This window comes from Palaemon carinicauda, chromosome 20 (genome assembly GCF_036898095.1).
Source record: "Palaemon carinicauda isolate YSFRI2023 chromosome 20, ASM3689809v2, whole genome shotgun sequence".
In the NCBI taxonomy this organism is placed as follows: domain Eukaryota; kingdom Metazoa; phylum Arthropoda; class Malacostraca; order Decapoda; family Palaemonidae; genus Palaemon; species Palaemon carinicauda.
In genome coordinates, this window is record NC_090744.1 from 38,549,494 (window position 1) to 38,564,350 (window position 14,857).

The 14,857-nt window shown below is 35.4% G+C and overlaps 1 protein-coding gene across 2 annotated transcripts in view; it reads left to right on the forward strand.

Moving 5' to 3' along the window:
* The window catches only part of LOC137660284 (uncharacterized), a 73,470-nt gene that overhangs the window by 26,162 nt on the left and 32,451 nt on the right, over positions 1-14,857 (forward strand). For both annotated transcript variants that reach the window (XM_068395064.1, XM_068395065.1), the window contains exon 4: positions 6,621-6,725. In XM_068395064.1, coding sequence (XP_068251165.1) covers positions 6,621-6,725 — 105 coding nt within the window. The remainder of the gene's footprint in view (positions 1-6,620; positions 6,726-14,857) is intronic.

Consider the following 14,857-nt stretch of genomic DNA (forward strand, 5'->3'; position numbering starts at 1 on the left):
GTCATGGCAGATTGTCTCAGTCGGAAGGGACAAATAATTCCAACAGAATGGACCCTCCACAAGGATGTATGCAAGAGACTTTGGGCCACCTGGGGCCAGCCAACCATAGATCTCTTCGCAACCTCGATGACCAAGAGGCTCCCAATATTTTGCTCACCAATCCCGGACCCAGCAGCAGTTCATATAGATGCTTTTCTACTAGATTGGTCACATCTAGATCTATATGCATTCCCTCCGTTCAAGATTGTCAACAAGGTACTGCAGAAGTTCGCCTCTCACGAAGGGACAAGGTTGACGCTAGTTGCTTCCCTCTGGCCCGCGAGAGAATGGTTCACCGAGGTACTTCGATGGCTAGTAGACGTTCCCAGAACACTTCCCCTAAGGGTGGACCTTCTACGTCAGCCACGCGTAAAGAAGGTACACCTAGGCCTCCACGCTCTTCGTCTGACTGCCTTCAGACTATCGAAAGACTCTCGAGAGCTAGAGGCTTTTCGAAGGAGGCAGCCAGAGCGATTGCTAGAGCAAGGAGAACATCCACCCTTAGAGTCTACCAATCGAAGTGGGAAATCTTCTGAACTGGTGCAAGTCAGTATCCGTATCCTCGACCAGTACCTCTGTAACTCAAATAGCTGACTTCCTCTTATATCTGAGGAAAGAACGATCTCTTTCAGCTCCCACTATCAAGGGTTACAGAAGCATGTTGGCATCAGTCTTCCGTCACAGAGTCTTAGATCTTTCCAACAATAAAGATCTACAGGACCTCCTTAAGTCTTTTGAGACCACGAAGGAGCGTCGTTTGGTTACACCTGGTTGGAATTTAGACGTGGTACTAAGATTCCTTATGTCAGACAGGTTCGAACCGCTACAATCAGCCTCCCTGAAAGATCTCGCCTTAAAGACTCTTTTCCTGGTATGCTTAGCCACAGCTAAAAGAGTCAGTGAGATTCATGCCTTCAGCAAGAACATCGGATTCTCATCCGAAACGGCTACATGTTCTACAACTTGGTTTTCTAGCCAAAAACGAGCTGCCTTCTCGGCCTTGGCCAATATCGTTCGATATTCCAAACTTATCGTATGGTTAGAAATGAACTAGAAAGAGTCTTATGTCCTGTAAGAGCTCTTAAGTTCTATTTAAAACGAACTAAACCTTTACGAGGCCCGTCTGAAGCTTTATGGTGTTCAGTTAAGAAACCATCTTTGCCTATGTCAAAGAATGCTTTATCCTATTTTATCAGACTGTTAATACGAGAAGCTCATTCCCATCTGAATGAGGAAGACCAAGCTTTGCTGAAGGTAAGGACACACGAAGTTAGAGCTGTCGCAACTTCCGTGGCCTTTAAACAAAATAGATCTCTGCAAAGTATAATCGACGCAACCTATTGGAAAAGCAAGTCAGTATTCGCGTCTTTTTATCTTAAGAATGTCCAGTCTCTTTACGAGAACTGCTACACTCTGGGACCATTCGTAGCAACGAGTGCAGTAGTGGGTGAGGGCTCAACCACTACAATTCCCTAATTCCATAACCTTTTTAATCTTTCTCTTGAAATGTTTTATTATTGTTTTTTGGGTTGTCCGGAAGGCTAAGAAGCCTTTCGCATCCTACTTGATTTGGCGGGTGGTCAGTCATTTCTTGAGAAGCGCCTAGATTAGAGGTTTTGATGAGGTCCTGTTGTATGGGTTGCAACCCTTGATACTTCAGATCCTAGGGGTCGCTCAGCATCCTAAGAGGATCGCGAGGCTCCGTAAGGAAGACGTACTTAAAAAGGCAGAGTAATTGTTCAAGTCGACTTCCTTACCAGGTACTTATTTATTTTATGTTTGTTATTTTGAATAACTGCTAAAATGAAATACAAAATACTTAGCTCATAATAATGTAAACAAGTAATGCTGGTCTCTACCCACCCCCCTGGGTGTGAATCAGCTTATATAATCACCGGCTAAGTTTAATATTGAAAAATGTTATTTTTATTAATAAAATAAATTTTTGAATATACTTACCCGGTGATTATATATTAAAGGACCCTCCCTTCCTCCCCAATAGAGACCCAGTGGACCGAGGAGAAAATTGGTTCTGTGTTTACATTGAGTACTGAGTACCAGCTCGACAGATGGCGCTGTTGATGTACACCCCCTACCTGCATAGCGATTGCTGGCGTATTTTGAACGTAGAGTTTTCTGTTGAGCAACAGAGTTGCAGCTTATATAATCACCGGGTAAGTATATTAAAAAATTTATTTTATTAATAAAAATAACATTTTTCATTTATAAACTTTAAAAACTTGAAAAAAAACAAGAGGAAGAGAAATAAGATGGAACAGTGTGCCCCAATGTACCCTCAAGCAAGAGAACTCTAACTCAAGATAGTGGAAGACCATGGTACAGGAGCTATGGCGCTACCCAAGAATAGAGAACGATGGTTTGATTCTGGAGTGTCCTTCTAGAAGAGCTGCTTACTATAGCTATAGTCTCTTCTACCCTTACCAAGTGGAAAGTAGCCACTGAACAACTACAGTACATTGCAGTAGTTAATCCATTGATCAAGAAAAATTGTTTGGTAATCTCAGTATTGTCCGGTGTATGAGGACTGAGGAGAATGTGTAAGGAATAGGCTAGACTATTCGGTATGTGTGTAGGCAAAGATTGAGTGAGCCGTAACCAGAGAGCATGTACTGAACAATGTAGTTCTGTCTGGCCAGTCTAAGGACCCATTAACTCTGTAGTGATAGTATCTCAACGAGTGGCTGGTAGTATTATAAATAGAGAAGATATTTAGAAAACCTTGGCACTTCTTATCATTACATTTTTCACTGATGTTTTGGTGTATAGGAGCAGTGAAAAAATTTACTCAAAAGAGAATTAGTCGTATGATCTTGACAATGTTCAAGTTAGATCAACTGATGATAAATGATAGAAACAGAAACTCTGTTTTTTTTTTCATGTTAATTAGCATCCAAAATTGATAAACAATTAATTTAAAAAATGCTGCAATGAAATGCAATTAACATTGTATTAAACTTTTGTACAGTATATGCTACGTAGTCTGCTAAGATAAGCAATCGGCTTAGGAAAGGGAATGACATTATTTAATCCCAGATAACACGATATATCTATTGCATATACTTTATTTCAAATACTTTATTTTTTCAATGAAACTTTCTGGGGTTCATGTTCCGTTCTTTTTTTTTTTTTTTTAATGAAATGGCTTTTATGGAAAAAAATAGGACTTACATGTGGAACCCGTTTTGTTCCGACACCTACAAACTTTTTGCTCTTTACAGGTAGTCAGCAACTTACGACGTATGCGACTTTTGACTGTTCGACTTTACGATGATTTTTTTTTCCACTGTGATGACGTCACAAGTATGTCTGAAATAGTACACTAATAGGAAGAATTTTCCTTTGAAATAATCAATTTTCTTGTATAAAATTGAACCGTTTTTTTCTTTGTAAGGTAGTATTTTCTTTTATTGTTAACATATAATATCCATTTTCAGTAAAAAAAAAATAATACATTCAAGAAAAGTTTTAATCAGTCTAGTTCATATCGTATGTCCAGTGACATTTTAGTAGTTTGTGGACTGTGGCCAGAGTTAGCACCCAAACTGTCTAGTGTCCGAATGCCAACCACGCTCCAACATTCAATACACAAAAAGGCAAAACAGTGGAATACCCAAAAATCTAGGTAACAGGTCAAGAGAACTGGGTGCTGGGCACCACCCCTTGATTTTATACTGGGCAAGGGGACCCCGTTAGGACTGTAATTGCTTAATATTATTCAGAGATAAGCCATTTTCAGGTTATTTAAGTACTGAACATTAGTGGAGGAAACCAAAAAAAAGGGAAAAACGATGATACTAAGAGAAAAAAAAGGCAAAATTAGTGGCTGAAAAGGGGACATTTACAGGGGAAGGAAACACTTCCAGTGTATAAGATAAAGGGAAAATAAGTTTATTTCATTCCTGAGAGAAAAAATACAAAAAAAGAGACTTTTAAGAAAGATTTAATAAGAAAAAAAGACAGATTTAATAAGAAAAAAAGACAAATAATTAGGTTGACAATAAAATTTTTTGTCAAATTTCTATAAGCAATAATGTAGAGAAAAACTAGTACTGTACCCCTTTACACTCCAGCCTCACAATAACAAGATAAAAAAAAATTATTGGAATAACAAAAAAACAAGAACTATTCACATGTTGGACACTCATATGGGTTCCATATACAAGTATAAACAAAGGCACACCTAACCGTGTATCTATTTGGGCTACATTCAAATATAAGTGGAAGTAGCTTGACTCAATATTAAAGGGATTATAAAACAAGGTTGCACATTGAACCTGACTACATTCTCACCTCTACATCAGAAAGAAAAAAAAAGGAAAAAAAAAAGGCTTACAGTCCTCGGTGATACACAGTATGTCAGGGTTATTCTACACCCATGAATTTGGATAAGATATGAGACCACTTATCACAGGTTTTTTGAGGGCCCCTCCTTGATTGCAAAGTCACACACAAAAAATTAGCTTCAGATGAGATATCTTAAACATAAAGGATGCTATTCACAATTTATGTGGAAAACTAGGGCAACTTGATGAGTATGGGTTAACAGGATATGCAGAGTATGTGTTTTATTCTCAAGTTCAATCACATCACAATGTAGTAAGGCGTGTTTGAATGACTCATCAGTGTACGGGAAGAAATTATAACGACAAAGCAGTCTTTCAGTAACTTTTCTATTGACAACTTCTCCATCTAGCTTATAATCCCTGCTGGGTGCAAGGCACTGTCACTCTTGTTATTAAACAAATTCTTTTAGGGGAGGACTGGAGATCCAATAAACAATAAATACAATTTATAAAATAAGATGATAAAATGAAAAATCTGGGAATAATTTTTACTTAACTATTTCTCCACAACGTCATATTACCGGCGGAAAGCGAGCAGGCAATAGAGTTTTACTTCCAAAAGGCCAACAATTAGTATTACTATTACCGAAATATCAAGTAATGATACGAAGCATTTTGTGTCTATCGGTTGTTATGAATGCTACTTAGTGAAAATTTGACTCTATGCTAGTTTTATTTCATCTCCGATAATAGATCAATATTTATCTAAAGAAAGTACACCAATAGGACAGATATTTTCTTAGAAATAATATACTTTCTTTTACATTATAAAAATGAAATACTTTTGGTTGGTAAGAAAAAAGAAAAGGGGTTTTACATAATTTGCAAGTCATTCTTTGACGTTCACATGTCGTGTGACGTCATATGTATGGCGGAGTGCGCGCTGGCAAACAGAATGATTTCCTTTTTTATGTATTACAGATAAGCTAAAAGGAAAGTTTATGGTCATGCTGGAACTTTGTAAAAAATTTTTTTTAAAAAGTGAGATTGGTGTTCTCATTTCTAGTCTAGTGAAGAAGCTTTTAATTTAGTCTGTCACCTTGCCTTACTACAGGTAAATTGAAGTTAAATTTTAATTTATTTTATCTGCATTTTCCCTCCCTTGATTATCTACAAGTTCGATAAATTTGCCACTAAAATGTTTTTAAGGAGTAAATTTAGGTGGTAAAATGGATCAATTCCATTGACATGATTTCTAACAGGGAAAATTAATTCATTGTGGAACAAATTTCTGTTTGAATGGCATTCTGAAACTAGTTGAGCTTGATCTCTGTTGTTTGTTTGTATGCCTCATGTGTCCCAGGTTGGTTCCAGTTAAATAACAGTTGAAGTGAATGAAAAACACTTAAAGTGGTTGTCATAATTACTTAGAGGGTTACCTCATACTGTTTGAAGTATAGGTTCCAACTGCATTACAATGACTTTTGTTCTATGCTCTACTATTTGGCAATTCCACACCTAGCTATCCAATTTATTTGAATTTTCAATCTTATCCAAGAATTAATTTTAAGAACCGGTTTATGCAGTCTGGAAATACAACCTTGTTTGCATGAAGAGCTTAAACTTTTCATTGTATCTAATTAAATTTTTTAGTTGTACTATGTATGGTAAGAAATGCATTAAATAAAGAAATACTTTTCAGTAGTTATAAGTTATGATTTTTGAGTCACTGGTATTTATAAAATAACACATTTAAGAGTAATAATAATCCTGTAATGAGGATATTTCCTTGAATTTACTTTTATAGTACTGTATGCTCAAGATTATTACTATACATTATATATAATTTTTTATGTTGGATACAGGAGGTTTAGCCACAAAATGAATGGTTTTATTTAATGCAAATGATGTTGGAGTTAGAGATTTTAGTAAATACGTAGTATATTATGATTTTAGTAAATTAAATATAGTGATACATTTACTTATTAAGGATACTGCAGTAGATGAAAATGTTTTGATTGGAAGTTTTTACTTTTTTATATTGTCATTGGTGACACCATGATATGTTAGAATTTGAATGCTAGTCTAATTAGTATAGGGTTATATGGTTTGACCCTCCATAAAAGAAAATGATAAAATGCTATCGACTACAGGATTATACTGGAGTGCCTTGTGGTTTCCAAATAGTGATAGTATTTTGACAAGTTTTTCATCTTGCATGGCTGTGCTTAAGCAGTCCAGTGATCATTTATGATAACACTTAACCTTGTTTTGCAGTCTGCTGATAATTGGGATGGGGAAAGTGACCTTAGTGGATTTGCTGGTGGTGACCCGTATCCAGAAGGTGGCATGGAAGAGTCTGGCGACTCTGAGGCACAGGGGGTGAGTGTTCCTTTTGAGTTTTTATTACCAGGTTTGATATTGAAGAGTGACAGTTTGGTAGTTAAGTTTTATTGCGTTAATTGTGATAATTTAAGCCGCTTCACAAATTTTAAAGATTTCACATATACTACAGCGGTCTATATTCTGTATATTAAACTTTAAATGAAACATTTAGAAAGAAAAAATTAAAAGTTCCTATGTATTAAGGAATGGTGAATATTGTTTTACTCTTTAGAAGGACCTTTGTGTTTTGTGATGTGGAGAACAAATGTTCTGTTAGAATTGGTTTTTGGAAGTTGAATATTTCACATATTTTATGGTTCTTACTTGTCTTTATGTTTGGTGTCTGAAAGCAAACTATCCAAAATTTAAAAGGAGAGCATTGTCATTTTTAGTAGGTGAGGATGACCTGATTGGTATACAGTACTATCACCATGTTGCTCTCTTTTTGTCCTGTTATGCTGATACCGTGTAATTTTCATAAGGGAGCATTTTGTTTTCCTTTCCCTATTTTCAACTTCATATAGTGTCATTCTGCATATCCACTACATATTCTGCGTATTGCTTCAACAATTAAGCAACCCATGTTGTCATGCCCTCAGCATTGGTGCTGGAGGGAGTCACTCATTCTTTCATTTAACTTTATTTCATCTTTGGGTAAATTAATTTTTTTTATACACAGTATTGTATATATTTAGTATGCCAAATGATTTTGTAAACCTTGTCTATTGCTGTAGAATTATAGTATATTGATTTCTATGAACCTCCTTGATGGTCATATTGCTTTTTCTCCATAAACTTGGTTCAATCAACCTTTACCTGCAAAATTTTTAAGATTTAGAATATTTCCATTTTCTCCCTCTTCAATAATTACATGCTCTTAGTAAAGGAAGAAATATTCTAGTGGTAAGTGGTGACCTACACACCAGTCTCTATGTTTCTTCAGTTTATTAGTCCACCTATTCGACTTTCTCCAGATACTTTGCTTGTTGCTGCGTATTGAGATATCTTTAGGTTTTCTTTGCAATTATGGTATGGAGTTTGCACATGCATTGTTTCTGGAAGTTCATTGTCCTCATTTCTTTGGTGTATCATTATGAAAAGTGCATTTCCTTCATGGTACCTTTCATAGGTAAGTATGTTTCAATGGCTACTAATCAAGTTAACAGTTCAAATGCAAAAGGAAACTTTTTGTTAGTTCAGGGAAAAAGACAGAGAAGGCTAGACTAGTTAATTGTAGCGGGGATGACAGCGATAATGATAAGCCTCCACCTTTAGACAGTTCACATAATTGGCCAACTCATTTTACTTGCCCCTTGCCAGTTAACTACCTCCCCAAGTTCAGTTTAGAATTAATAGCATTTTTTCTGTAGTTGTGAAAGTTTTTTGTGCATTACAGATTTGAAAGGCTCTCACAGAACCTTGAATTGTTCTATTACTTTTGAGCCTTATCTAAACCCTTGCATGTTCCAATCCTATTTACTCGATAATGCAACTAGATTGTGCGGAAGAAGACTGAGTGGGTAGTCCAGCTACTAATATCCCTCCAAATGCTAAAGTAAGCATTCCTAAATTACAGTATATTGTATTACATAGGTAGATGGTGTGGCATATTGTATGATTCCATCATATCTTGTTGAATTGAGTGAAGTGTCTACTAAACCAAATTATTTGCATAATGTTTTGTTGGGCAGTGTGTGTGCTCCATTTGCATGCAAGCGTAGCCATGAGCCAATCAGGGGCTAATTCAGGCGGGGTAATTGTAGGCACTAGCACTTATACTAACAAAAAATAAGAAATGCCTGTTCCCTCCAAAGCTTTAAAACTTCTATAAAGCAGAGAACATACCTACTCATGTATGACTCATCTGTTGCGTAATATTGTCTTGGTTATTAATTTGATTTCCAGTCTTGATCCCATCTTTACTCATCATAAACAAACATCTTTAAATTCTCATGTTTTGCAAATGGGTTGACTCGAGAGATGCTCTTTATGGGTAATCAAATGAGGAATGTTCTTGAGTCTCTATACTTAGAAGTTTTGATTGGCTTCCCTGCTGGATTTGTAAGCATTCTTGCATTGCGAAAGCACTTTTAAATAAATACATTCCTTTCAAATTGTGATAAGTGTTTATTGCATGTTATGTTATCTTCCCTACTGAATTTCTTAGTTTTGCAAAGGATAAGCATTGCATTTTAAATGCTGGTTAGAGTAGAACGTAAACAGATCAATTGATATTAGTTTTCATATTGGCCAAAATAGCAAACCAAGTTAATGATGACCAGAGATATTTGTTCCCTTTGGAGGAGTGGAAAACGATATGACACACTAATACTCCCTTACCTGTCAGGTTAGTAATATTTTTAGAACTTGATTAAATTCCTTTGTTATTCTGAGAAGGCCATCATACCTTTACAAGTCTGAGGCAAGTCCAACTTACTTGCCTGGTTGCTTACACTAAGCTGACTTCCAAAGTCAGGTCTATTGGTCATAATTACAGTGTTCCTTCTATAAAGGTTCTAAATATTCAGTGCACTTTACAGAATTGAGTTCCTCTCGTAGTCTCAAATTCTTAACTTCTTTAAATCCTCCTGCAGCTAAGCCCTTGCTGTTCTGTATCCCTACTTACTCTCTAAGACGTCTTCATTGCGAGGCAGGAGACGGAGTAGGTGATCAGGATCCTTATATCCTTTCTCTCTTTAAAGTAAGTGTTCTAAAAGGTATAATTTTTTGGAGATGGTGCTTCAAATGGTAGATGCTCTTAAATTTTTATTTAATTGAATCTTTATAAATGTTTTTGTGGTTGGGGATGTGTTACCTAAAGCGGGGCAATTACATAACATTCTGGATAACAGTGTTTCCGTTTGCTGTAAGCTTGGCCACCAGCTCGTCATGTGTTTACTTAATTGGGTAAATTCTAACGCAAGTTCTTTTATTACCCTTGCAAGTCTGGTTATATATAAGTTATGAATGTTATTGCGTGTTATTTGTTTTGTGCAGTGAAAATTTAATTCACAAATCATACATTGCTATTATTTGGGAGGTGATGTTTCATGGGCTATGCCTTTTATCCATTAGCCTCTGCACAGACGCAGCACTAACGTGTCAATTGAAAACCATGAGGTATCAGTTGAGTGATCCTGAAGTCTTATGATGAAACTACCTTATAAGCCTCTCAATTCCTCCATTTTGTTGTGGATAAGTCTTCCAATTGTTATCAGTATCACAAAGAAAATATGTTATTTTAGTTAGGTTTAGTCTTTTAAGTCTTTGCATAAAAAATTTGGTGACCTCTGAAGTCTGTTACGTAACCTCATGATAAATTTCATTATGTCCTCCAAGTACATCATTACGGGTAATAATCGAAAACCTTTATGTTGAGGGTTATAAGCTAATTTACTAATTGCTCTTTTGGGGTATTAAACTTGGAAGTGTTTTTGAACTACTTTGCATTGCTGATAGTTCTAGTGTTTTTGAAGGCTGCATTTAAGCAGAGAATGCTAGGCTCGATTGTAGAGGAAATAATGACTCTACTTCCACTCAGGCTTTGCTTTTGCTACAGCCTATGTAAATTTAGTTAGCTTTTGCCACATTAGGATTTTAATTCCTATAACTCCTTTTGTAGTAGCTCGGAAATTAATCTAATTCTTGGCTCAGAGTATTATTTCAGGCCTAACTCCTCAAGTGGTAACTACAGTAGTAGTTTTTACTTTTCAGTAAAGTCTAGTGATGCACTGTATCAACAAGATTAGAGTTGTTCTTGCACAGCCTCAAATTTGGTATTTACCGGTACTACTCTGCTGTTCAACAGTGATAACATCGTTTTCCCACATTTCTAGTCAATCTTTTTGACACCTAGAATTTTTGAGATGGTAGCCTGAATCTTTATATCTCTTAACTCTTGTTAATGCGAGTACCTCCAAATGTCTACTTATCACTCTAGATACAGTATTTAAGTGCTCTTTCCTTGTCATTCCCACCATTTTCCATGGTTCGGCAGGTGTTAAACAAGTTCAGGATTTCTGCGAACAGCAGGTTGACACTCTGACCACAGAAGGGATAGTTCACAGGTCTGTGGTGCCTGTGTTTAGAGTATTCAAGAAGTTGCCTCACAAAGTCAATATGATCAAACAAGCTTTCTCAAAGATGATTCATCCACACCCATTTGTGCGACATCTGACCGCATGGAAACTACCGTATACTGTATCCTCAGAAACAAACGGATTTTGAAATCCTCTTGATTGTCTATTAGAGGTTTTAAAGGACAATCTACCAATATTCTCTTTCAAAGATAATGGAGGGTTAATTTTGATTGATGCAAAAGCTTTTTGATATTAAATTTCTACAATTCAATTTTTTATAAGAAACTTCTAATTTTAGTCATTAAGGGATTTAGACTCGTGCTTAGTTCTGTGTTCAAGCATTGGGAAATAGACATATCTCTCTCAAGTATTATAGCGATTGTGTTATATCGTTTAGTATTGAAAGGCCTCCGGTATTAAGATCAATTTTGAGAATTTGGATGTGGTTTTACAATAATTAAAAGATCAGAATTTTGATCCCTTGAAATTTTTCTCTGAAAGATATCTTGTCTAAAATCCTTTTCCTGTAGGTTAAGAGTTTGCCTCAGTTTTTTCACATTTCTTTTCTGAAAATTGATGAAAGCATTTCGGCAAAAAATGGGTTTCTGTGTTTAATAAGAGGTGTTCAGAAATATTTGGATAAATTGAGGTATTAGAGGTATCATCCCTAATTTGTTTCATGAGATTAAAGTTCCCCAATCCCCTTATGAAGTTACGGGCTGCCAACGTGAGAGCCCGTGTCTTGCGTAAGGCAGGGCAATATTTACAGAACAGAACCTATGAAGAACAATGCAATAGCATTTATGATTTGAAGTTTAGTCACAGTAGATCAAAGAATTAGATATAAATCTAATAAAAGGCTTGAAAGTGGAGGTATATGATATGGGTAGGACAACTACTTCCCTTAAATTTAGTGGAAACCTTTCTTTGGAAAGAGCTTTAATAGCAGCTCAATTCCTTATCAAGTTTTTTTTTTTTTTATTAAACATTATCTTGAATCATGGTTTACATATGAAGATTGCAAGGCTCTAGTCCCCATGGTGGGTGCAGAGCCGTGGTCAAATTAATTTTGAATGCATTTGATTTTCAGCTCCCTTATCTATGAGTATAATGGGTTTTAATCTGATTTATTTGGTATCAAGCAAAAGTATTCTGATCAAGAAATAGCATTTAGGGTTTTAAATAGCTTTAGTAAACAATCTGGAGTCCTGTATTTCAAACTGGGTTTGATATGTTTTGTTATAGGTAATCTAGACCAATTTAGTATATCTTAACCATGGTAAATGAGGGAGTCAGCCTTATGAGCATCAGGTATATAGAAATTAACAGAATTTTAGCAATAAAATTTCTCATCTTTTACACACACTCCTCCCTATTGCCATGGGGTGTCAACAGGATAGGGATAGTTGGGACTTCAAAACTGAAGAGACAGACTGGCGGTGTGTCAGTTACCACTTATTGCAAGAATATTTATTCCTTTACAAAAGGCATGTATTTATTGAAGGAAAAGATAATGGGAAAATGAAAAAATTATGGGTAAAGGTCGATTAAACTTAGTTTTTGAAGAAGCAGCACTATGACCATCAAGTGAGCATAGAAATAAGAAATTTTATTGTCAAAATTGTTACTTGTGTATCCTAATTCTGCTATTTGCTTGGTATCTTACTTGAATTATCATGCAAGTGCTCACTTCAGCTTTAGATTCTTAATTATATATGCCAACAAGTAAAATTTTGGATTCATGTATTGTACAGTATTACCTTGGTTTTCGAGTTTAATAGGTTCTAAGAGCGAGCTTGTAACCTAAGATGTTCTGATTTTAAAACAATATTCCCCTAAGAAATAAAGGAACTGCACTAAATGCATTCTACAAGTCCATAAATGCATCATCATCTCCTCCTACGCCTATTGACGCAAAAGGCCTCCGTTAGATTCCGCCAGTCGTCTCTATCTTGAGCTTTTAATTCAATAGTCCATTTATCATCTACTACTTTATGCTTCATAGTCCTCAGCCATGTAGGCCTGTGTCTTCCAGCTCTTCTGTTGCCTTGTGGAGCCCATCTAAATTTTTCGTGAGCTAATCTCTTGGGGAGTGCGAAAAGCATGGCCAAACCATCTCCATCTACCCCTCATCACAATCTCATCCACACATGGCACTCTAGTAATCTCTCCTATAGTTTCATTTCTAATCCTGTCCTGCCATTTAACTCGTAATATCCTTCTGAGGGCTTTGTTCTCAAATCTACTAGATCTATTGGAGATTGTTTCATTGTCATACCATGACTTATATCCATATAGTAACACCGATCTCACTAAAAGATATAGTCTGATTTTTATATATGATTTCAGACAATTTGATTTCCAGATCATTTAAGTATCTAGGTACTATGATCTCCAATACAGGATCTTTAGAATTAGAGCTTAGTGAAAGGTTGAAAAAAGCAAACAAGACAAATTAATCAGCATGAACCATTATTTAATATAATTTTCCAATATTGGCCACCACAGTCATCTTCCTTGTCGGGCTTTTGACCTAAGGCCGACAGATCTTTCCACTTCCTCACACCCTACTAAGTAGAAAACTAGCTTTAACATGACTAATATAGGATGAACTTATGTCTCTAGGTTTTTGTCCCTTGTCTTAGATGACTAAAACTAATGCAAGTAAAAGAATATTTAAGTAATTCCTCCTTGATTAAAGTTTGCCCCTTTTCCTGTTTATTGTTCTGCTGTGATAGCTTTTTTCAGGTAACCTGGTGGTTTTTTATATGAACACCATTGAATCTTTTTAAGCAATTCTTTGTAAGTCAAGGTTATTCCTACTGTTTTTGGGTGTTAGATATGTTCTTAATAAAGTGAGGCAATATAGGGAGATTATGAATTATATGAGATCCTTCCTCTCAAATCCAACCAAGGGGGTTTCCTCACCTGTTTGAAATGTGCATTCATCTTGTCTTCTTAAATTAAGGATAGTTTGATTTTCAGATGACCAACTATGAAGGTTAATACTGTGAGTCATTTTGTTCATTATAGAAAACTGGCCTAGGTGTTATTATTATTATGCTTAAATCTAAATTATCACTAGACCCATTCATTCAATATCAAACCTGAATTACAAACATTACTGAAGATCAACTAAATAAAAGTGTTTTTCTCTGTAAAAGATGATAAATGTACCTTTAATTTTCTTATCCAGTAGTATCATTTAGTTTTAGTTTTTGTTGAAGATCATTGGTCATTAGGGCTGAACACCATTTCCAAGGGATGTTACTTCAGATGTTGGTTAACATTTTCAGTCATGTATGCAATGGTGTTTTTGTTTTCACAGGTATTTGTAAATTTGCTCATAGCCCTAATTGTTTTTTAAATGTAAGTTGTGCCAGTATTTGTTCCTAGAATTCATTTGTCTCAAAAGGAATTTGTTAGCCATATTCTCTGGATAAAACCTATCAAAATTACATTTAAAAATTAGTTTCTTAATGCTATACAAGCAGTGTATAAGACACATTACAGAAACATTCTTCCTTTAAAACTATACTTGCAAGCCATACTGTAGAAACAATCTGCTCTTAGCACTAAACGTGCTGTGTAAGATATTTCATAGAAACAATCACCTTTCTATCTTAGACTTACTGTGTAAGACATATTGTAGAAACAATAGTCTCTCAAGACTACACATGTAGTATAACAAAAATCTTGAACAAAACAGGGGGCACCAAGCCATCTGCAACCAAACACCATAATGCGATAGAATTAATGCTACTTTTCTCTCTTTCCTTGAATCAGTACCAACGACAACAATGTTTCTCTGTGTTTATCATCAGTTGGAGCTAACAGCTATTTTATCTATTATACATTTTATTTGTATTGTTTTTATTGATTTTTCAGTTAAAGTTATTAAGATATAGAATTGAATTTAATGATGTGGAATATGTCTTCCTGATTAAAGTATCATTTAATGAAATCAAGCATTATCTATAAGGAAAAAGATTAGATAGAATCCTAAGCAGTATTAACAAGCCTTTGCAAGACCACAATGTGCACTGCAAA